Source organism: Salvia hispanica, chromosome 4 (assembly GCF_029641045.1).
Source record: "Salvia hispanica isolate PSC_SH4W2 chromosome 4, Shi_PSC_v1, whole genome shotgun sequence".
NCBI lineage: Eukaryota > Viridiplantae > Streptophyta > Magnoliopsida > Lamiales > Lamiaceae > Salvia > Salvia hispanica.
In genome coordinates, this window is record NC_142695.1 from 7,156,423 (window position 1) to 7,181,806 (window position 25,384).

The 25,384-nt window shown below is 36.0% G+C and overlaps 3 protein-coding genes across 4 annotated transcripts; all 3 read left to right on the top strand.

The window, feature by feature from the left end:
• The first annotated feature begins 108 nt into the window (after positions 1-108).
• On the top strand, positions 109-3,762 carry KAB1 (potassium channel beta subunit 1). The gene is made up of 4 exons (XM_048094734.2): positions 109-797; positions 1,171-1,314; positions 2,584-2,748; positions 3,374-3,762. The coding sequence occupies exons 1-4, from the start codon at positions 213-215 to the stop codon at positions 3,485-3,487; spliced, it is 1,008 nt and encodes a 335-aa protein (XP_047950691.1). The 5' UTR covers positions 109-212; the 3' UTR covers positions 3,488-3,762.
• Positions 3,763-7,794: 4,032 nt separating this feature from the next.
• LOC125195696 (3-ketoacyl-CoA thiolase 2, peroxisomal) lies at positions 7,795-11,783 on the top strand. Its single transcript, XM_048093862.2, has 14 exons — positions 7,795-7,995; positions 8,867-8,943; positions 9,062-9,146; positions 9,227-9,353; positions 9,446-9,544; positions 9,630-9,697; positions 9,780-9,887; positions 9,971-10,048; positions 10,159-10,291; positions 10,364-10,460; positions 10,857-10,980; positions 11,057-11,165; positions 11,319-11,402; positions 11,480-11,783. The coding sequence occupies exons 1-14, from the start codon at positions 7,903-7,905 to the stop codon at positions 11,587-11,589; spliced, it is 1,392 nt and encodes a 463-aa protein (XP_047949819.1). The 5' UTR covers positions 7,795-7,902; the 3' UTR covers positions 11,590-11,783.
• A 2,977-nt stretch (positions 11,784-14,760) lies between these two features.
• Positions 14,761-16,738, top strand: LOC125194260 (chalcone synthase-like). 2 transcript variants are annotated; one of them, XM_089056208.1, is made up of 3 exons: positions 14,761-15,013; positions 15,171-15,370; positions 15,625-16,738. In XM_089056208.1, the coding sequence occupies exons 2-3, from the start codon at positions 15,193-15,195 to the stop codon at positions 16,623-16,625; spliced, it is 1,179 nt and encodes a 392-aa protein (XP_088912334.1). In that variant the 5' UTR covers positions 14,761-15,013; positions 15,171-15,192; the 3' UTR covers positions 16,626-16,738. The 2 variants fall into 2 exon arrangements, with proteins under 2 accessions (XP_088912334.1, XP_047948345.2); XM_048092388.2 differs by lacking the exon at positions 14,761-15,013 and having other exon boundaries at positions 15,095-15,370.
• Positions 16,739-25,384: the final 8,646 nt, after the last annotated feature.

Here is a 25,384-nt window from a genome sequence, read left to right on the forward strand (position 1 = left end):
AGATGAGACGGATAAGAGATAGCGTTGCGAATGGCCTTAATAGAATATTCGATTTAGAAAAATAAAATGCCAACTATAAAAAAGGCTGCAATTACAGTACACTTGCTAAATCAGTTGCTTCATATGTCTGCTTAGTAAACAGAGTCCATTGATTCTAACGAAACCAAACCCACAAAAAGCATCACTTCTTCACTCTCCCCACCAAGCGTTCGATGAAAATTCCAGACCAAACAATGCAGTACAAGAACTTGGGGCGATCGGGGCTGAAGGTGTCCCAGCTCTCCTACGGAGCGTGGGTGACCTTCGGCAACCAGCTCGACGTCAAGGAGGCTAAATCCATCCTCCAGTGCTGCCGCGACCACGGCGTCAACTTCTTCGACAACGCCGAGGTCTACGCCAATGGCCGCGCCGAGGAGATCATGGGCCAGGCCATCAAGGAGCTCGGCTGGAAGCGCTCCGACATCGTCATCTCCACCAAGATCTTCTGGGGCGGCCCCGGCCCCAACGACAAGGGCCTCTCCCGCAAGCACATCATCGAAGGCACCAAGGCTTGTTTGAAGCGATTGGACATGGATTACGTCGATCTCATCTACTGCCACCGCCCCGACATCTCCACTCCCATCGAGGAGACCGTCAGGGCTATGAATTACGTGATTGATAAGGGCTGGGCGTATTATTGGGGGACGAGTGAGTGGTCGGCACAGCAGATCACGGAGGCGTGGGGAGTTGCTCAAAGGCTCGATCTCGTTGGCCCCATTGTCGAGCAGCCCGAGTATAATCTCTTCTCCAGGCATAAGGTCAGGGTTTTTCGATTTGTAAGATTGGATTTGGGAATTTCTTATTGCTTCGATTGAATTATGTAAAGATCTGTTTTTTTTTCTTCTTTATCTGCAAATTATAGCTGGTTAGATAGGTGTTTTATGTAAGATCTGATTTTTCAATGGGATCGAGTTTCCTCGCGTCAAAAAGTTTTATAGTAGTTATCAATTCCCAGTTAGGGATTTATTGATTGATCCCAATTAGTGTCAGGGGAATGTGCTTTCTTTTCTTGCAAGTCCGTTTTTGGGAGGTGGGGAATGTGTCAGAGCTGGTCTGTTATTGTTTGTGATGGATTTGTTACTTGATATGTATTTGATCCTATATTGCGATCCTCTGCATTGAATTCCACAGGTTGAGACTGAGTTTCTTCCGCTGTACACTAACTATGGTATTGGCCTCACAACATGGAGTCCACTCGCGTCTGGAGTTTTGACCGGCAAGTATAAATCGGGAAGTATCCCTCCAGACAGTAGGTTTGCTTTGGAAAACTATAAGGTAAGGAAAATATTTGCTGTTTGAAATTCTAATGGGAATTTTTATTCACATTTTATTCTCCGAGCCTGTGTTGCCAACCTGCATGCCTCTATGTTGATGTTTTTGCTGTGTGATCTATAGTTTTGGCCTGAACGAGATTTTTTATGAACTACAGTATTTTTTTAGTTAGTTTTGGTAGAATCATTTTGAGTTGGATTGGGGTTGATTCCTAATATAAATAGCTATGTAATCTCTTGTATCTGTGTCTCAAAATATTCTAGTGAAAACTCCTTGACTTGACACGCCCTCAGGCATGGTCATGTAGTCACAAACCGGTGAACAATTTTTGTGTTTTTTCTTTGCTTTCGTGATTATTTTGTGCTGAACTAGTAACAGTTACAAGCCATTATATGGAAGTTAAGTGAGACTGGGACTTTGATAGTGCCTCAGTGTTATTAAAATCGACCGGGTCTCCACCAGAATTGCCCCAAGGGGCTTGGGGCAAGCGGCATTCCGGGGGCGGCTGGTCGCTGATGGGGAACTTTCTGTTTGCAGTAACTTTTTTAAAAGGGTTATGAAATTTCATTTCATTTCATAGTTTTTGAAACAGAAAAAGTTTTAGACCAGTATGTGTTTTTTTAGAATACTAATTATATCTGTTTTCAAAATTACACCCATTTAATGTCATTCATTTGTTTTTAAAAAATATGTGCCTTTTTTAGTATACTAATTAATAGTATTATCTGTGTTTGAAAATTACACCCATTTAATGTCATTTATCTTAATTCACTCCTAATTAATGATATTTCAAAACAAAAGTAATTATTAGTCTGTAATATATATGTCCTGAAGAGTTCACACTCATACCAATTGTTAATGACTTAATGTGAACACTCGATAGAGTACCTCGATTTGTCGGGCGCACACCCGATTTTTACCGAATTGCCCCTGCCCCGCGCTCCTAACAACACTGAATTAGTGCTTAAAATATCTGTATAGTTTGGTTGTGGGGGCACAGTAGTTGTTAAGAGAAGAACGCAGAGAGATCAATTTGGAATTATTGCTTCACCCATAACCCTTTACATTTTAATTGGTTCTATATTTTGTGGGGAAGTTTGCAACAAATCCTGTGGCTTCCTGTATATGAAATCCCATAACAATTTATGTTAGTGTCATGCTTAGTTAACTCATTTATCTTCATATTTGCACATGCTTCACTATTTTCCCATGTTGTGTAGTTCTTCGTCATCTTCTACTACTTGTTAATCCTGTATGTTGCAAATTCTGTAGAATCTTGCTAGCAGATCCTTGGTAGATGATGTGCTAAAGAAAGTAGATGGCTTAAGACCAATTGCAGATGAGCTCGGTGTGCCATTATCACAGCTTGCAATTGCTTGGTGTGCTTCGAATCCCAATGTTTCTTCGGTTATCACAGGTGCCACCAAGGAGTCCCAGGTCAGCATCATGGCCCATTTCCTTTACACATCCTTTCTCTATGCTATTGAGTTATTGGATTCATTTCCGTTATCTATACACTTAGTCTTGCTAGTACGTTTTCTTTTCCGTTACATTTCTTACATTCTTTGTTTTCGAAACCTTAGGGATATTATGTTAAAATGAATATCCGAATTTCTTACTTTATTAAACTATACGGTCTTGGAAAATATAGTGATCTAGTTACCATACCATGATGAGATTGAGTTGCAAAATCAATTGATAGATCTATATTCGAATAAAGATCTATAATTCATTTAACTATCCAAGTATTCAACTCTTGAAAACGAAATAACCACTCTTTATTCTTCTCTTTTTTGCTTTATCATTAATGGTCCTCACCTATCACTATGTTGTCTCTCCTCTTCTCTCTTTCACATGCCCACTTTATCCCTTTGAATTTATGTGTTATCTCTTTGAAATGGTGAAATTTGTTGGAGATAAAAAAAATGAGTTTAAAGCACAGGGGAGAGAGAGAGAGGGAGAGAAGGTTGGCTTGTGACACCATATTAATGTTTCTTGTGACCAAACCTTCGCACATTTATGGCAAAAACTGAGTAGCTGCCTCTTGATTACTGCTTTGCAGATTCAAGAGAACATGAAGGCTATCAATGTCATTCCTTTGCTTACGCCTGCAATAATGGAGAAGATCGAGGCTGTCGTTCAAAGCAAACCTAAGCGCCCCGACTCATACAGATAGATATGATGCTTCCCGCATCTATCTCGTGTGTGTTTCTGCGTTGCAGCACCTGGTGTGCCTTTTGTGTTATTTGCCTGTTGTTCCATATAGACTTGTGTTCGATATTCTTGAGACTATGATTATTGTATATGTACTGAGATTATTGTCATGAGTTTTCCTGCTCATCACATTCTGAAACATGGCAAATTCATCAAATTATCTGTTACTTATGCATACATTGTAACTATACAGATATTTTCACTTCTTTGTACTATTCATTTTCAGTTGGTTTCGCATTCGGGCTTTGAAAATATAATGCTTTACTATTGAGTAACGTACTGTCTATGATGTCTTCAGATAATATACTCTCACTTAGAACATCTCCGGTGGCGGACGTCTGGTCGGACTTCTGCGACGGGCGACCGGGATGTCCGCCATTGGAACAAAATAAGTCGGACATGGACGTCCCGTGAGGACACCCGACGTCCTCGGATATCCTGGCGACGGGCAGGCGGACGTCCGCCATTGTGGCTGGGTCGGACGTCCAAGTTTTATAATTTTTTAAAAAAAAAAAACTTTATGTATACGGCTCGTTCAACTTCATTTCATTCACACCACTTGTTAACAAGTTTCTCTCTCTACATCTCTATTTTCAAGTATATCTAAAATGACTAGTAGTCGTGCGGGTGGTAGTGGCGGGGGCGCTAGTGACAGTGATAGCGAGGATGAATTGGAGGTCGTTGTGGAAGGGGCGATAGATCGGCTGCTACAGCAGAGGGCCCAGCGGCGGCAGCAGGCGGCGGTACCTCGGCCGATCCGTCGTCGAACTACAATATCCCGTGACCGCATTGCTGCACATATTCGGTTGTATCAAGACTACTTTGCTCCGCAGTCGCGTTTTGGGGATGCCTTATTTCGGCGACGTTTTAGGATGCATCGTCCGCTGTTTATGCATATCGTGAGTGCTTTAGAGAGAAGATACATGTATTTCAGGATCAGGGAGGATGCGGTTGGCAAACCTGGTCTCACGCCCTTACAGAAGTGCACTGTCGCAATCAGGCAACTGGCGTACGGAGGCGCGACCGATCGACGAGTACCTTCACATTGGCGAGTCGATAGCCGTCGAGTGTGTGCAGAATTTTTGCGCGGGCATTAGAGCGGTATTCGGGCAACTGCCAGGGGCTGATAGATATGCATGGGTCGGTGCACGGGTTCCCTGTGATGTTGGACAACATAGATTGTATGCATTGGGAGTGGAAGAACTGCCCCACCGCCTTGAAGGGGATGTACACCACTACCGGCTTCAAAGCCAAGCATCCCACAATGATCCTTGAAGTTGTAGCTGACTACCGGCTGTGGACATGACATGTTTATTTTGGAGTCGCCAGGTCGAACAACGACATCAACATTCTCCAGTCGTCGCCCCTGTTCAACGATCAGTGCAATGGCGTTGGTCCCTCCATCAGTTTCGTCGCCAACGACAACCAACACGATAAGAGATACTATTTGGTGGATGAGATATACCCAAACTGGTCCGTCTTTGTGAAGACGATCAAGCATCCACTCGGACAAAAGAAGACATACTTTGCGAGCCGTGAGGAGGCAGCGCGCAAGGATGTGGAGCGGACATTTGGTGTGCTCCAGAGTCGATGGGCGGTAGTGAAGGGACTTAACGGCAGACGGCAGTGGTATATTCCCAACATCGGCGATGTCATGTATGCATGTATCATAATGCACAACATGATTGTCGAAAATGAAGCTGCGGAACTGACTCAGTGGACCAATGAAGATGATACGGGTGCCGGTCCAAGCCACGGCGTGGCCACCGCGAATGTGAATATGGGGGTACCTCATGGAGAGGTCGAGCGGATGCGCGCATTTACCGACATGCGGCAAACAAATGCCCATGTTCGACTTCAGCACGATATCATCGAAGAGGTTTGGACGCGGAGGGGTGGACGTTGATGTGGTTAATATTTTTTTTTTGTTTACTATGTAATTTTTTTTTTCGAATCATGTATGTTTTTTTTTAATGAAGTTGTTAATTTTTCCCGTTCGTATTCGTGTCGAAATTTTATTTCCGTAAACGTAAGTTGCTTTATTTGTGAATTTGTGAATTTTTTTTATTGCGGGAAGTCCGCATGGAAAGGGCGGATTGTGCAGAGAAAATCCTAGTGACGTGACAGGAGGTGTTTTTGGGAAATCCTAGTGGATGTTCGAATGAGACATCCGTGCACTTGAAATGCTCTTAAAAACATTAACTATTTATCTTTTAGATCATCACTTAAATCTTTTTCTAATTTTAAAATTATCGTCAGAATCTCTAATCAAGTGAGATTCATTATCCATGAATAGTTAAATCATTTTGCTTTTTGATATCTCTCTCTAAATATAGAAGGTGTGACTTATTATCTATTAACAATATTTCACATATTTTTTATATATCCTTTTACTTTGTACACTAAAAATTTTACCACTTCAAATGTTTATAATTTGCAACTTGCAGTAAAATGGGAATATATATGCCTCGCAGTCTCACAGATCTTTGCAAGAAAATGAGAATATATAAGCCCCGTATTTTCCGAGTATTATACAACTCTTTCCGTTTTTTAAAAATAATAACTATTTTCATTTTGGCGTTCCTTAAAAATAGAAACTTTAGAATTTTTCTATTTTAGGATATGGACTCCACAATTCACTAACACTACTCACACTATTTTTTCTCTTCCTCTCACTTTACTCATTTTTTTCCCTGTCTTATTTTACCAATTCTTCTCACTTGCTTTACCAATTGTGCATTAAAAATCGTGTCGTTTCAAATGTTTCTAGTTGCGTGTACAGTTAATTCAGAATGAGAGTGAAAAAAGAAAATTGAGCGAAATTGTTTGGTCGCTCACGCTGGGCGCCCATTTTGAGCGCTCAGCATATCAGTTCTCAATATGAGAGTATAGTATATAGTACTTAATACTCCATCCGTCCTAAGGTAGATGTTACACTTTCCCTTTTAGTTTGTCCCACAAAAGATGTCACATTTTTTCGGAAAAAGTTCCTCTCACATCAATTATAAAATTATATTTCCTCTCACCAGTTAACACACAAAACAACATCTCCTAAAATCCAGTGCCATCTCCCAAGTGTGATATCTACCTTGGGACGGAGAGGGTATTAATTATGAATTTTTTTTGAAATTAGTTAAGTAATGAAGTACTCCCTCCGTCTCACTTAAGATGACACGTTTTTCCTTTTAGTTTGTCCCAACTAATCTGATACATTTCCTTTTTTAGAAACTTTATCTCTCTAATTAATACACCCAACCATTTTTTCTCACTCATATTAAAATATTCATCTTTCTTTCTCTCTTTATTTTAATACTTACACACATTTTCTCTTTCCAATTAAACACTTTAACCAATAACTCCTAAAATCCCGTGTCGGCAAATAAATGTGTCATCTTAGCCGAGACGGGGGGAGTAGTACTTTCTATATAACATGAATTTTTTTTTGAATAATAGTTGTAGAAAAATAAAAAAATACTATCTAATTTTTTTTTGAAATGATTAATTTTGAATAGATTCATTAACGAAGTACTAACATATGAATTTTTTTTTGTATAATTGATGTAAGAAATATTTAAAAACATCAGAAAAATATAGTAAAAATACAATTGAAAAAGGTTAAAAGCCAAAATTAGCTGCAAAGGCGAGGACATTTACCAATATAAAATATAGTATATTAATATTTGAAATTGTTGGGGGTTCATTGGGTCCCCAAACCCCCACGTAGATCCACCACTGTTTACAGCATACTAGCTAGATATGTCTTATTTCCAAAATAAATGTCTTATTAATCTGTACGCTACGAATTTGTACACGCAACTAGAAATTTCATTATTCAACGTCAAAATAAATGAAAAGATCACTGTTTTTATTGATATTCATAGCTATTCCTAAAGAAAATTGTGTCAAAATCTCAATTTTCCAATCTCGTATTACGAAATACTTATTGTTTATAGCTATGTAGAGATTTGGCTGAGCATCATGGTATTTATTTGAATAAATAGTTCCAATTATCTTAATACACTATATAATTCCATGTCAAAATTTATCGTTTCTCTTAAAGCCGTCTACAATTTGATAATTAAATTAGCTCAAATCGATTGAATAGGATTACAAAGTTCAACTAATTTTGCCATTCATATACTTAATTACAGTTTGATAATCAATCACCGACCAAAACCACGGCTATTCAAAATAATAGATATACATACAAAGCTTATCCAAATATTGATGTAATTACACGGCAAATGCGTATGTGATCTAAATCGTTATCTTTTTCACACTTCCCTATAAACCTCCATTCTTATATAAATACCATCAAGCAAACAAAATTGTGTACTCTTCATTTACCCATTTTCTGCTCTGATCATTTATATATCGATGGAGAAAGCAACTGAGAGGCAGAGGATTTTGCTCCAGCATCTACGACCATCCCTCACTAATTCCTCTCTCGAAGATGTCGATTCTATTTCCGTGAGTTTCCCCTCTAAATTGTCAACCCTTTTTATTGATTGGACTTGTATCGGATATTTGATTAATCATATACTCAAAATTAAATTTTTAGGTGAAATTCATACTTCTAATTATATTTGTAATGCAATCCTTTGAATATTTGGGGTCAAATGACTTTAGGTGAAATTGTTATGATTGAGGTATTTAGCTCATGATTCATCTGCAAATTGGAATAAATACAAGTTGGTTTTGGTTTCTGCTCATTCTATTCTTAAATCTTAATCAGCTCGGATAGTGATCAAAAGACAATTACAAATCAGATATGGTTGGACTTAATTCTGAAATTATCAACTCCATCTCTTAATAATTGTGACTGTTATTCACAAGGATTGATTTTGTAAGACTCTATATGAAATGTAAACAAGAAATGTTTGAGTATAAAAGGAATCAAGAGATATGTTTGGGGTGATCCAGGATATGAAGCTGCTTATTATAGTTGAATGAAGCTTATTTTAAGTTGGAGAAGGGTGTAGTGAGAGAGAATGATTGTTGCAAAATCAATTATGCAAGACCTTGTCACTACTGAAAGCTGAAGCCTTTTGGATATTATTAATGAGTGACGTTTTATTTTCTATGCTTAGATTTACTCACTTTGTAGAAACTTATATGAAATTTTGTTTTCTCAAACCTGAAGTACTGATAGTGTAACTTCTGCTTATGCATTTAATGTTTTTACTTTTATGTGTGTGTACCATTTTCTCGTTCTGATCAATGCAAATATGATGCAGCAATGGGCACATATGATCTTGCTAGCTGTCTGTATTTCTATTTTGCTCTTCTCTCTTTCTTTTGTTTGCTTTACACTAATGTAGGTTTTTGCTTTATTAACCAGGCATCTATATGTTCGGCCGGGGACAGTGCAGCATATCAGAGGTCTTCTATCTTTGGTGATGATGTGGTTATAGTGGCGTAAGTGATCCAACCTCACACATATTTCATAGTTACCCTTATAATATTAGGGTGACGTGGTTAAATATTTGTTTAACTGATATGCTGTTTCCTGAGGGCGTTCTACTTGTTTCTGTAGTGCCCACCGGACTGCTCTATGCAAGGCAAAGAGGGGTGGCTTCAAAGATACGTATGCTGATGATTTACTTGCCCCTGTTCTGAGGGTACTTATCTTTCTATTATACTCCGCAAATATAGTTGAGAATTTTCAATATTTTATTTTTGCAACTGCTGAATGTCACAGGCAGTCATAGAAAAAACTAATGTAAATCCAAGCGAAGTCGGGGATATTGTTGTAGGCTCGGTACTGGCACCGGGCTCCCAAAGAGCCAGTGAATGCAGGATGGCAGCGTTTTATGCCGGTTTCCCTGGTATAAAGTTGTAATTGGCGTTAGTTTATATCTCTGGTTTTCACCTATATCCTAGTGGGTCTATCTGAATGAAAATTCCACTTCACATGCAGAAACTGTTCCGGTTAGAACTGTGAATAGGCAGTGTTCTTCTGGCCTTCAAGCTGTTGCTGATGTCGCTGCAGCTATCAGAGCTGGGTTTTACGATATAGGTATGTAGTATATATATATTGTTTCCCTAAAAACATCATAATTATGCTCTTGTCAATCTGCTAAATTCTGCTTATTTTCAATCAGGGATTGGTGCTGGAATAGAATCAATGACTGTTAATCCCATGGCTTGGGAAGGATCAGTCAATCCACGGGTGAACTTACTCATATAGTGCATTAGTTCTTTCCATTAAGAGAGATTTGAACAGGCAATGGCTAACACTGCACACATTCCAGGTGAAAACAATGGTCCAAGCGCAAGATTGTCTTCTTCCAATGGGTATAACTTCAGAAAATGTTGCACACCGTTTTGGCGTGACAAGGAAGGAGCAAGATCAGGCTGCAGTAAGTTGAATATGTGCATACACTCGACCTTTCATAGTGTACGCACTCTGCACATTATTGATTTGCTGGGATGCGTTCCTTAGGTAGACTCGCATAGAAAGGCAGCTGCTGCCACCGCCTCAGGAAAGTTCAAAGATGAGATCGTTCCTGTAAAAACTAAGGTAATAAGCTTCATTCTAGTTTACCACTTCTTTCTTTCTCCTTTTGTCGTTGTATCATGCTGGGGGTTCTGAACTTGAATTTGCATAATCTTTTTTTGTAAATAAAAAAGATTGTGGACCCAAAATCTGGAGATGAGAAAGAAGTCACAATATCTGTTGATGATGGTATACGACCAAACTCCTCTGTGGCAGACTTGGGCAAGCTGAAGCCAGTTTTCAAGAAAGATGGCACAACAACAGCCGGTAAATGTTATTGCTGCTGAGTGCTGTAAAGCAGATATTTCTACTGGGCTAATTTTGATCTTGATGCTTCAGGGAACTCGAGCCAAGTGAGTGATGGTGCTGGAGCCGTACTTCTCATGAAGAGAAGTGTTGCCATGCAGAAGGGGCTTCCCATCCTTGGAGTATTTAGGTTTGTGCAATGAATCTTGGAAATTAATTGTTAGCTGGAACCTGTGTTTTGATTCATTGTTCTATCCTCAAATACACGATTCTGTTCTGCCAGTTTTAGCAAGTTCCTGAGTAATTTATATCTAGAGAAGCATGAACCTGCAAAATATACCAAACCACGTCTTCCGTGCTCATACATTCTTATTGTATTAGTCTGTTGATCCCATCTCTTTAAAACAGTGCATGCATATTCTATTTTAAGTAGATTCTTCATTTTGCTTGGAAATGAAAAACTCTTAATGTACTGTTGTTTTGTGCTGAGCTATGAGATGGATGGGGTTTGAATGCACTAGTAAAAAGTGCCTTGAGGCTGTCTGAGCGACTAATCTTCTCTAATTCTTGTTGTATGCGTGTGTAGGACCTTTGTTGCTGTTGGTGTAGACCCTGCTATCATGGGTGTTGGCCCTGCAGTCGCAATTCCTGCTGCTGTCAAATCTGCTGGTCTTGAACTTGAGGACATAGACCTATTCGAGATAAATGAGGTGAAGTTATTGAAAAGCAAAAGGGTTAAATGTTTATATTGTTGCGCGGTTTTTGATTCCTGTAATCATTCTTCAGGCGTTCGCTTCTCAATTTTTATACTGCCGTAACAAGCTCGGACTTGACCCTGAGAAGATTAATGTGAACGGAGGCGCGATGGCTATTGGACATCCCCTGGGCGCAACAGGTGTTTAATTATTTGTTACGATGTAGTTTATGTAGCTTACAGTTTGTTACCGGTAACTAGCATGATGGTAAAAGTATTGAATTTGAACAACTTATACTCCTAAGCACAGGGATTTGTATCTTATATCTATCGTTGCATGCTTGTTGAGTGCAGGAGCTCGATGTGTAGCTACCTTGTTGCATGAGATGAAGCGCCGAGGCAAAGATTGCCGCTATGGTGTGGTGTCAATGTGCATAGGTCTGTCTCTGTCTTTGTGTGTGTGTGTGTGTGTGTATAGTTTGCTCAAGATATTGCTGTGTGAATCTTAATTACAGGCACAGGGATGGGAGCTGCTGCTGTTTTCGAACGAGGGGACTCATGTGACGAGCTTTGCAATACTCGAAAAGTCGAATCTCAGAATTTTCTGTCCAAGGATGCTAAATGAGCAGTTGAAGTTTCGGCATTGTGATGATAATATATGCTAAAAAGAAACAACTGTTGGGATGGTAATAATGTAGAACTGGACATCGAGGGCTCTGGTCCTTCACCACATTTTTATCCTTAAATGATTTTACAGGTTATGGTTAAATTGTGATGATTTTACAGATGGTTAATCGTATTGATAAACTTATTTAGTTATTTCCTTTGTACTATTGTCTACTCCATTATCTAAGTTAGGTGTGACGCCAGTTTGAGTAATCGTTTTCTTATGGAACAAAATGAAATTTAGGGATAACGCCTCGGACTCGTCTTGCCGAGACTAGTTGCGAGTGGGCTGGCTCGGGGAGTTGCTTGTGGGGGTAGTTGTCTAGCGAGCCAGCGTGCCACGCGCACTCTTTACCCCCACGGGGCTTGTTGTAGTGTGTGCGTGGCTGGTCCATGAATGAGCGTCGTTTTATGACAGTTGAAAATTATTGAAATTAAGACTGAAGTTCAAAATTCAAAATTGATATTTCATATTTGCCTTCAAAAAATTTTAGATTTAGTCATATACCGATATATTAAATGTGTTACCTTTTGGTCTTAAATAGTACTATATGTTTTAGTTTAGAGTAGTTAATAATTTCGTTAAAAGTATATGTTTTAGTCTAAAGTTATTAAGTTTGTTAACTTTTGGTCTCACAATATGTTTTAGTCTAAAGTTAATAATTTCATTAAAAGTATATGTTTTAGTCTATAAATTAATAATTCTTTTAAAACTTTAACAGTTAAATATATTTTGATCAAATTTATGACTTTGAATCTAAATAATTTGATTGATCTTATTTTTTCCTCTCATGATTAAATATCTCTTATTTAATAATAAAATATTTGAGTGAGTCATACTTACTTTTATATGTATTAATTTTATAATAAAATGTGAGTGAAATATAATATTCACTTTATTATAATAAAAGTGAAATTAAAACTTTTATTGGTGGATAGACTGAAAAAAAAATGAGAATGACGAATTGAGAAAATAATAAATAAAAATTTAATAAAATTAATAACCCTACAGGCAGAGCGACTTTGTTACATTAATGTATTTAATTGGCCTAATTCAACAGTTTTGTTTCTTTAGTGAGTTTAATTGGCCCAATTTAATAGTTTTCTTACATTAATGTGTTTAATTGACCTAATATAGTTTGGTCAATTAGCCCATTAAACTAATTTTATAAATTTTTTCAAGGTCTCATTTAGTTAATGTATTAATGGATTTAATTGACTTTTAGTTAAATAAAATTTCACCATAGACGATAAAATCTTATTAAATAGTAATTAAAAAATATTGAAAACTAAGACCGCACGGAGTACTACCTATGAGGCTATGATTATAAATTTTCGATCGGTAAAAGTGTTGTAGAATTATTGTAGACTTTAGATATATTGTGTAAATATAATTAAAAAAAATATACTTCGTTCATTCCATAAAAATAAACATTACTTTCATTACTAATTTTGGTAAAATTTTTCTCTCTAACGAGCTCGATCCCATTAACAATACTTCAATCATTTTTTTTATATACTATCTCTCTCATATTATACTCCCCCTGTCCCACAATAGGAGTCACTGTTATTGTGGGCACGAGTTTTAAGAATTTTAGAAAAATGTGAGTTGGAAAAGTTAGTGAAATATGCGACCCACTTTTTTATCATGGTTTTATAATAAAATTTGAGTGAAGTGAGTTACTGGCATGTGAGACCTACTTACCATTTATGGTAAAAATGAAATATAACTCTTATTGTGGTATGAACTAAAATGACAAAGTTTGATTCTTATTGTGGGCGGAGAGAGTATAAATTATGCACTAAAACTTAAATAATCCCAAAAATATCTATTTTTATGGCACATAGTAGTAAATAAATGAAGTTTTTTTAGATGAATTTGGCGTATAGTTGAAGTAGAGTTGTTGTATAACAATATTTATTGGAAAACATGTTGGATATGATGCAAATTGTTGAAGATGAGATTTAAGAAGTTTAGTGAGTTAAATAAAAAATATTATAGAATAAATAAAATGATTTAATGAATTTTAAATAGAATCATACACCTTCAAGGCCTCTGGGGCAAAATAGTCATCAGAAGTACTTTGGAGTAGTATGTTTTTTCTTCGTCCAGATCTTTAAAACTTGATTTTTCCTATTTAAGAGATAAACCACATTTCTTTAGGGACTAATTCTGAAGCTCACTCACTTAAGATTGTTAGGGTTTAAAAAAGAATTGACTCAACTATCTCAGATTGGATGAAATGTCAATATTATCTTCTATGGCGATACAAGATTCTTTTGGCATGAATTAAATTAAGGGTTGTGATTTAATTACTCAAGGTACAACAACAAATTGTGCTAGGAATCTTGAAAAATCTATTGCTGTGGGGATTCTATCGCCATATAAGATAATATTGACCTTCTATCCATATTGTGCTAGGAATCTTCAAAAAATTTATTGGTGTTTGCATTATTCCGAGCACATGCAGGAAGAGCAGGAAAGTGAAATACGAGCACAAATTGGTGCTTGGAAATTCCGAGCTCTGTTGCTCGGACTTCGCATAAAGGAGTTGATCACTTTTCCGAGCACTTTTCTGGTGCTCGGAAAAACTAGTGTTGTGTTCGAAAAAGTGTTCGGTAATAATTTCGACGAAACAAATGGCGAGCATCACATGTGCTCGAAAACGTGATCGGGAAATGTCATCTTTCCTAGCACTATGTGGTTTTTCCTATTATTTCGTTGCTAGGTAAATGTTCGTTTATTTTGTAGTGTAAGGTTTAAAACTCTGAATTAAGTTGCTCTAAATTCTAATTAGGGCAAACACATCAACGCATGCTTTTGGTTGCTCAAACCACATGACCGCGTGCCTATCGCTTAAGCACGATGCTCAGCTGCCCTAAGCACACGAAGAAGTGGGATAATTAGCGGGTGTCCAAAAAGTTGTTATTATTATTATTATTATTATTATTATTATTATTATTATTATTATTATTATTATTATTTATTTATTTATTTTTATTTTTTTTTTCAAATTTAAAATTGAATTTTAATTAAATTTGAAAATAGCCCGTGATCATTTTTTGGACAAACGAAGAGGAAGTCGGCTCTTTAATTGCAAGCGACCCTCCCGTTCAACTTGTTGTGAGTCGACATGTGATGGAGAGTAACATGGTCGACATAAACAAGATCTAGTAGAAGCTAGAGTGATCTGGAATAGCTATTTAGAGCCAAAACACGTCAGTGGTTTATGTGATCACTGCCTATAAATAGGCATCATGTCTTTTCATCGAGACCAAAGCGTGTGATCACTCACCACCGATATTATATGTATCAATATATAGACACACTGTGTTTGGCCTAACTAGTGTACAACTGATCAGACAAAATTAATTACTCTAAGGTGTGTTCTTCAAGTATTATGGTGCTATTTTGTGTATTTAGCATTTCGTACAGTATTTTTGAGTTTAATAAAATCATTTCTGTTTGTATTGTTATTCGATTCTTTGTACATCAATATCTAATTATCACTCACTATCTCTTTCTCTCTCGGTCGCAAGAACCACTTTTCCAAATATTCAAATGGTGAATGTGGAGGAGATCCGTCGTGCTCAACGAGCCAATGGTCCGGCCACCGTGTTGGCTATTGGCACCGCCATGCCCTTGAACTGCGTCGATCAGAGCACGTTTCCCGACTACTTCTTCCGTGTCACAAACAGCGAACATAAGACCGATCTCAAGCAAAAGTTTAAGAGCATTTGTAAGACTTCCTATTTCATGCATGCACAATTATTGGCTACCTATTGAGAATTACCGTCCGTCGTTACTTGTCACTAGTTTTAGTTTTTAGTCCGTCTGTCAATACTTGTCACGCATACTTTTTAATACTTTTGCCAGTGGACCCCACATTCCACTAACCTTTTCAACTCATTTTCTATTACATCTCATTTTCTATTACAGTTTCTTAAAACTCGTGCCGGGTCAACTTTTGACGGGTATTGATTTTGTGTGCAGGCGAGAATTCGAAGATCAAGAAACGGTACATGCACTTGACGGAAGATCTCCTGAACCAAAACCCGAACATCGCCGCCTACGCCGCGCCGTCTCTTGACGCGCGGCAGGACATGGTGGTGGCTGAGGTCCCAAGGCTGGGCAAAGAGGCGGCCGAGAAGGCCATCAAGGAATGGGGGCAGCCCAAATCCAGCATCACACACCTCATCTTCTGCACCACCAGCGGGGCCCACATGCCCGGCGCCGACTACCACCTCACCACCCTCCTCGGCCTCCGCCCCTCGGTCAACCGCCTCATGCTCTACCAGCAGGGCTGCCACGGCGGCGCCACCGCCCTCCGCATCGCCAAGGACCTCGCCGAGAACAACGCCGGCGCCAGGGTCCTCGCCGTCTGCTCCGAGATCACCGCCATCTCCTTCCGCGGGCCCACCGAGGCCCACTTAGACAACCTCGTCGGCCAGGCGCTGTTCGGGGACGCCGCCGCCGCCGTCATCGTCGGCTCCGACCCGGTGGCCGGGGCGGAGCAGCCGCTCTTCGAGATCTTCTCGGCGGCGCAGGCGATCGTCCCCGGCAGCGAAGGCGGGATCGAGGGGCGGCTGCGTGAATCCGGGCTGATGATCCATCTCCTGAGAGATGTACCGGGCCTTATCTCGGCCCATGTGGAGGAGAGCCTGAAGAGGGCGTTTGGGCCGCTGGGGCTTTCGGATTGGAACTCTTTATTCTGGATTGCGCATCCCGGTGGGCCTGCGATACTGGATCAGATCGAGGCGGAGTTGGGCCTCAAGCCCGAGAAGCTGCGGGCGTCGCGGCACGTGCTGAGCGAGTATGGGAATGTGTCTAGCTCGACTGTGCTGATTATTTTGGATGAGATGAGGAAGTCCTCCGCTAAGGACGGGCTGACCACCACTGGGGAGGGGCACGATTGGGGTGTGCTTTTCGGGTTCGGCCCGGGCCTCACGGTGGAGACGGTTGTGCTGCGAAGCATGCCGATTCATTCACTGTGACTTCGGTTTTGTAAATTGTAATGCTATAACTCATAAAGATGTATTTATGTTTTCATGATGTAATAATAAAGGTTGAGGATATATTCAATTAGGAACGATCTATTGGGCCTTTATGATGGGCAGATTTATTTTTAAGATGGATTTGTTACATGTTGATAAGATAACTATAATAGTATTAGTTCTCCTGCACTCAAGCCCATTAGCAAGCCCGAGCCCACAGATCCAGCCCAAACACCATTTCCTAATAAAGTAATGAAGATGGCCATAAGATAGCAATTCCTTGCTTAAATTTGATGAACTTGTTCAAGGTTTCCTCCAATCGACCCTACATTTATTCTAATCAATCTTATGAAGCTAGAGAAAAAGGGATAACTTGATGTTTGTCATATGTACAAATTTTGATACTCATATGATACCAATATTACATCTCAGAATCAAAACGAATCTATGAAACATATAGAAGGAACAAATGCTAACGTGAACCAAATATAAACGAATTATTGTGTTTGCATGGAGCGTAGTCTCTGAAAACAAATATCACTAATTGTCCCTGAACTTATTGTATAATCAAGGTTCTTTTTTTACAACACATACCCATGCTGGGATTTAAGTTTTTTCAATCTATTGTCTGAGATGTCCAGTTCATCTCAGAGCCTATCTCTATTTTCTCCTGCCACGTCAACAGCTCATCTCAGAGCTTATTTCCATACAGTGACAATCTATCCCAGAGCCTATCTCAGAGCCCATCTTATTTCCACATTAGCACTATTTTTATATATTTCACTTTTAATTATTGGTGTAAATTAAAGACAACGTAAGTAATAAAAAAATATATTTTATTAAAAACAAAATAAAACATCCTACATTAAAAAAAACCAAGATAAAGATAGGTAAATACATAGAGAATAACGGAAACACAAATCATTCGGACTCGGCGCCTCAATCGGCCCGAGATGTGTAGAAGAGATTAATTAAATAAAAAAAAAAATATTTGCGCCTCGATCGACTCGAGACCCCGCAATGGAGGCCCATCGCAAGACCGATGAGGGCCGATATCCGCATCGACTGGGGCGTTGCACCGGCGCAAGGGCGGAGGCGTTGGGGATGGGAGATCGGCCCCCATTGTGATTGCAACTTGAATTATCGTATAATGAGATAATTCCATCGTTGAACATATGAGATTGCAACTTGAAATATCGTCCAATGAGATACTTTGTGAATCAATTACTCAACCATCTAGATATTAGACTTTGAAACTCCTCCAATAAGTTAAGACACTTAAAAACTGGTGTAATTTATGATAAATAAAAATTTTATTTATTAATACACTATAAATATAATAGTTAGCATAACCACGTCTGCTACTTTCCTATAAAAGAAACTGATAAATTTAAAATTGAAGTTAAGGGAATTAAATCACCGACAAACGCAAGTGGATACACATCACACATCAGGCTAGACTGTTCAAAATGTGCATAGCATAAACCATTTATTTTGCTTGGTACAATCTAATTAATGAACGTATACTAACTGTATCATGAATCATGAACCATGAACCATGACCGTTGATTCAAAAGTGGAATATGATGGCCTTGTGATCTACCAACCCATTTCATATACTATAATAATGCCCAATATATGTGGAAAATATTTCCTTTTCTTTCCTCGATAGTTACAGTGCCCCAATATATGTGGTCTTGCTTCATGGATCGTGCACGTTATATCAAAACATGTAATAAATAAATATACAAGTTATAAATTGTTTCTATTTTAGGACTCCATATAGTGTAGTATAAAAGAAGTGACCATAAATATAACACTATGTAAATGTTACATCGATGCTAAAAAATGTTCAAAAAATGGAGTTCGAGTTTTCTCGTAACTACTCATTTTTAACTGTTACACGACACGGCGACGACTCGAAAATCTTGTTAGTGGAATTACGCGACAACAAAATCATATGGAAATTTTCATATATTTCTTTATTCATACTACCATTTAATGTTAAAAGTTTGTATGTTTATAATTTTGTACGTCGTTAGGATTGTGGCCAAAATTTATTTTACAGTAAAAATGATTAGTTAATGTCCGTAATTCCCTTGTAAATAGCTGATCAAATTATATCTAAATATTTATTCGGAAGGTAGAAGCAATTTATGTATTTTTTTTTAATTTGAATTAACTTGTTTGTTGATTCACCGAATCTTTTTGATTTTATAAATTGTATTTGCGATTTGACAAACAATATTCATCACCTACCATCACCACATGATATGTAATTTCTTGCTATGTTTTCAATAGGTTGGCAAACTCATCTGAGTTGGGTCGTTATCAAGTCAATTTGATAGCGATTTAATTCAATCAGGATTACCGAATCTGCTATTAAAGAAAGTTTCAATTTGAAAACGAATCCAATTTGCTACCTTCAAACCTGAACATGAGTCACACATTACACGAACTCGTGAACGACATGATATTAAATGAATTGATCTATGACACAATTGCAACATTATAACGACTTAGACTTGATTTACGTGATTAAATATGATATTACACCATTTAAAGAATAAAATTAAAGTAGATATTAATTTTTAATAGGTTATCAGTATTCAACCCGAACCCAAACTGAAATTATCGAATTCTTAACAGGTTAAACTAATAAAGACACGAATCCAATAAGGATTAGCCTTAAGTCCATTAATTTTATACTATAAATTCATGTTGAATAATCGTGTTGTGTCAAAAACTGACAATCCGGACTTAATCCAAATCTGTTGATTTCATGTGGTTTCGTATTCTATTTTTATATCGTGTAAAAAAGATGATGTCCTCCGCCAATATTTTAATTAGTTAAGAGATATTTTCAGATGTCGTGAAATTCTCTTTCACCCTTTATTTTATACAGGCTGATATTTTTAGGCATGTTCCAAATTCATTGTACACCATTGTTTTGCTATCATTGGTCACAAATTTCTTTCTACGTCGTCGTAATCAAACGCATGATCCCTTCGAAAAATAGGAATCTTCATGAGTCTGTTTTTAATTTGTTTTCTTCAAAAATCAATTTATGGGAAGATTATCGTATCCTGCTGATTCAACACTAGTATATCAATATATATAACCTTACGCAGTATTTTTGTTCATCATTAATTAAGCGCAAAATATGTGTTTGTATAAACTAATCACTATTCTATTTCGCATGATGTATTTTTTGTTTAACCAATGTTTGAGTAATTACTTTATTCTTATTTGTATTCAGCATTATGCATGGTTGTGAAACGTGCATTTTATTTTACAAAACACATTGAAAGGTCCTTTACTAGTACATTTTCATTAGGTCTTTTATCAAATTTTGTTTCATTTAGTCAATTTACAAATGCATTTTTTTTTATTGGATCATTTTATAATTTTTTTTGTTTAATTAGGTCTTTATACTAATGTATTTTGATATAAAAAGTTTATATGCATTTATTTTTCATTTGATTGGTTTTTTTTAACATACTTCAGAATTTAATTATTTTTTCTTACGTTCATTAGTTTTTTTTTTTCTCCTATTTAATTCAATAACAATAATTACTAAAGAATTATTGGAAAATTTTAAATTTATTGATATGATCATTATCAACTTATAAAGTTTTTTATTTTTTCAATGATTATTGAAACGATATTGCAATTGAATTAATTCCCAAATAAATAAGAGATAAAAAGTAGAGTTAATTAACACAAGTAAATTTAATTAAATTATAAAGTCTATTAAATAAAAATCAAACAAAAAAATCTCTTAAAATAAAATGCATTAACAAAGAATATAATGAAACAAAATACATTAGTAAAAGGACATACAAAAATTTATGAACTAACATAATAAAATAATATATACTCTTAGTACAATGACCTTCATATGTTTTGCCTTGTCTTAATTGTATGCACACTTTTATATAGCATTTGAATAAAAACCCGGATTAAAATTTTCTTATCATTATTATAAAGTTATTTGCCGATAAATATATGATCTTTCAACATTTTCGAGCTTTTTTTCGAATTTTTATTTTTTAATATGAATACATCAACTTTTCTATTTTTTTTCTCCGACAAATAATTTCGGTCAAATTAAAGTTGATGTGGAGTACACTTGACATATAGTTGTCTACGAGGCGAAAGGTTAAAAAGCGATATAGTAACATTTTATTAGCCTGCAAATAAATGAACTTTCGACATTTTCTAATTGTTTCCCTAAACTTTCCTCTTTTGTAATTTAAATACATGAACTATGATATTCTCTGAATTTTTTCTTTCTATCTCTCTCTTACTTCAGTAGTTGTGTATTAAAACCCGTGTTGTCCCAAATATTTATATTTTTATGGAACGAGAGGAGTATTACTAATTGGAAACTAAAAGATAGTCTCTAATGACTTAAAGGATAGAACTATATTATAATCCAACTTCTAATCTTATATAAAAACAACTGCAAATAAATTCAATCCCTTCGATAGAATTTGACACAAATAAAAATAACTTAAATCCAAAATTAAAAACAGCCAAAAACGTATATTTAATCCCTCAAGGGGATAGATTTGACTTACAAAATAACTGAAATTTAATCAAAACTAGAAGTACAAAGGTAAACTCCTATTGCAAGTCTTCATCTCATCGAAGGGGTAATATATGTTGATTGAGTTTCTAGTATATGTTGTTGTATGACCATGTTGGTTGTATTGTACGGCTGTACGGACTGAATTGTATGGTTGTGTACTTGTGTTGATTATATTGTACGATTGTGCTGATTAAATTGCGTGGTTGTCCCGAATCATCCTTCACATGCCAATTTTACGGAATTTATGAATGTATAATTATATAAATACAAAATACAGATCCATATGAGATTTATTATACTTCCTCCGTCAGCAAAATATTGTTCAGGTTTGACTCGACACAAATTTTAAAAAATGTGAAGAAAAGTGAGTGGAAAAAGTTAGTGGATTGCAGGTCCCACATTTATATATTACTCCCTCCGTCCCGGCTAAGATGACACATTCCTTAGCCGGCACGGGGTTTTATGAGTAATTGGTTAATGTGTTTAATTGGAGAGAGAAAAGGTGGGTGGAAGTATTAAAATAGAGAGAGAAAGAAAGGTGAATATTTTAATAGGGGTGAGAAAAAGTGGTTCAGTGTATTAATTGGAGAGAGAAAGTTTCCAAAAAAGGAAATATGTCATCTTAGTTGAGACAAACTAAAAAGAAAAACGTGTCATCTTAAATGGGACGGAGGGAGTAATTTTATAATAGAATGTGAGTATAATGAGTTAGTGGAAAATGATGACTATTTACCAAAAATAGAAAAAATTTAAAGTGGATAATATTTTGCGGACGGATCAAAATGATATTGGATAACATTTCAGGAGAGGGGGTAGATCAATATACTAATTCAGCTGGATTAGCTTACAAATTTATTTGGACTAGTATACTTTATACATATTCCACGTGCGCATTCTATTTTTACAAGATTTAAGATAGGACAAAATTGTGTGTTTAATAATACCCTATGTAGTATGTCAAACGGGTCGGCCCATCGGATTTTGGGTCAACCCTATTCGGGTTGCGGGTCAATCTGATATGAGCTAATCGGGTTGTGATTTTGGGGTATAAAAGTTCAGCCCTAGCCCTAAAAGTTCGGGTTCCGTGCTAACCCATCGGGTTAATCGGGTTGCTACCGATAAGATTAATATGCGATCAATCCAATAAATAATGAAGAAGTTTAGTTATATTCATAAAATGTAAAATATATAATCACGATAAATTTGAGATATATGCTTAAACTCAATCATAAACATGATCAAATATTAATATTTGAGATATTTTGTGAAATTTTAATGTGGTTTAGAAATTTAAATATTTTTTAGTGAATATGAAGTTTTTAATTAATTTATTAATATTATATTAATAAAAATTTAATATATAATGTATATATTTAGTATAAAATTGAAAGTTATTTTTTTAGCTATCTATATTATAAAATTAATCAATGAAGTGTTGAATTAGGAGTAAAAAAATAATAATATAAATTTTATCGAGTTTTCGGGCCAGCCCATAGGGTTTTCGGGTCTGGCCCTAACAGATTGCGGGTTAATCGGATGCAGGCTAATCGGGTTTTAATTTTATCGGACTAGAAATTTCTAACTCTAACCCTATAAATTTAGCGGGCTATTCGCACCAACCCACAAGTTTCGAGCTACACTGACATCCCTACCTAACCCTATGTATGCATAGATCCGTATATTATTTCCTCCAAATTCTATTTGCAGATGTGAAATGCCTTTTAGTCTCCACCATCCACATCGTAGATCTAACGCCTCAAATACGGAGTAATATTTTGAGCAAATTATAATTCAGTATGCTACCTAACTCTTCATTTTTCAAGTGTGGGTCACAATGTCCATTAGACATTACTCATGATGGTGCTATCGCGTGTCGGCTGAAACATCTAATGATTCTTGAAAATTAGTTTGCACTTTCTATTAAATGATATTGATGTGAAGGGTGAACATTGAGGGCTTGTGATAAGAAACTAGGAGTACTATTTAAAATTGCTATCTTATAAAAATATTTATCTAGTTTTAAATAAAATTAACTTCCAGAGCTGATTCAAGCTAAAAACAGAAAATCATGTTTCATATGGTTATAATATAAGCACATCCTTACTTATCGTTCCATCATTTAATTTTCTATATGGGAGGCCCTTAGGGATGAGATTTGAACCTTTTACAAGAATATTATATATTTGTAGTTATACTCCTCGTGTGGACGGATATACTGCGCTGCGGGCAAATTTGTAAATACGCTATTCTTCAAAATCACAAAATTTTTTTGCCCATTGTTATGTCTTAAAAGAATTTATAAGTAGGAGTAGTACACTAGTACTTATATTACAGCCCAAAAATTTGGAGTCAATTTAACTAATAAATATAGATAAATTATACATATATACTTGAACTTTTTTAGATATTAACAAAAATTGATTTATAAATATTACTTCCATCGTTCACGACTAATTGACGCTAATTTTCTTTTTCCGTTCACAACTAATTGACACATTTATTTTTTATTATTGTTGGTAATGGATTCACATTCAACAAACACATTTCAGTCACATATTATTTTAAAATTAGTAGATTTCATATTCCATTAACTTTTCAACCTACTTTTCTACTATGTTTCTTTAAACCAGAGCCGAGTTAAACGGACTTAATAAATAGTGGACGGATAATGTAAATATATTACATGCTAATCTTTCAGTAATAATTAGTAAAATATTAAAATTTAAAACTGAATATATAGTATAGATTCGAAAAAAATATATTTTTATTAAATACACCTTAATTATTTCGAATCAAGAAATCATATGAAAATTCATAATATTTCTTTAAATGACTTCTCATGGGACCATTTTTAAAATATTAATACTAGTACTACATATTTTTTTATTTTTAAAAGTCCTTGTCATTTTTATAAATGACTTCTCATGGGACCATTTTTTACTAATGTCTCATGGGACCATTTTTCACAAATGCTTCTATATTGGGACCATAAACAAGAATATCTAAATATCTATAAAGCATTCTATTTCTATGTCGAAAATATTGATATAGAAAATTAGTACATTTGTTTATGAAGATTCTACGTAAAGGATCCACAAAATTGATGATAGTATAGACATGTATATGAACCGTATTATATTTCTAACAATTACGGTGTGTTTTTATAATTAAACATTTCCATTAACTACTCCATAATTTTTTGCAATTATGTACTGTAGTACTACTATCTTCTTCCACTCATCTTTTGACTTCCCAATAAAAATGTCAAACTCGAATTTTTAACAGGTACTGTACAAATCATCATGAATACGTTTAATTATAATTTTCATTTATTCATTATTACATCAATTAATATTCTTTTGTCTCCTCATCAATACATTTTATTATATTTATTTTTCCATTTAATACACTAAAAAATAATAATAGTGATAATAATAGTAGTAGTAATAAATGAAGTGATTAGAAAATCTTAGTTGCTAAGCAATGCATGAGGAATTTAATTGGACATGGAATGTCCACGTTCTAGTGTAGAGAAACTAATCTCAGTTGCTCGTGTTATTTGCTTGTCCATAAAATTGTAGTAGAAAGTAGAAACTGAATTGATGTCATATTGTTTCATTATTTCAATTCTCCTCAATAAATGTATGATCTGTAAAAGGATTGCCTATCATTTCATTCTGATTGTACCTAACAAAAATATCAACTTCGGGACAAATTATATTCATGAAAATGCTACTATAAGAATTTAGATATTAAAATCAAAAGCACTGATTTTTAGTATGATCTAAAGTTTCATAGATTCTTTAGATTAATACATGAAAAATGTGGTTTAACTGTGCTAAATAACAAAATTTTGATCTGTATACGTACGTGTTTGGCTCTTCGATATTTTATTATTTTATACGTATGGGTAAGAGACACTGTGGATTTAATAGTTTGTTATATTTCCAAAAAATTAAAACATGTACATTTTGGTTATTGAACTCGTTTAAAAGGTCAATTTTGGTCACGAGGCGGTTCGGAGATGTCTACGTTGGTATTGTAATGTGGTTGCAGTGGCTGCTATAGTGGGAGAGGCGACACTGGTGACCGAGGAGGAGGAGGAGGATCGGTGGTGAAGAGGGACGTTTGGCTGACCGCATATTTGAAAGTAAATTCTATCACT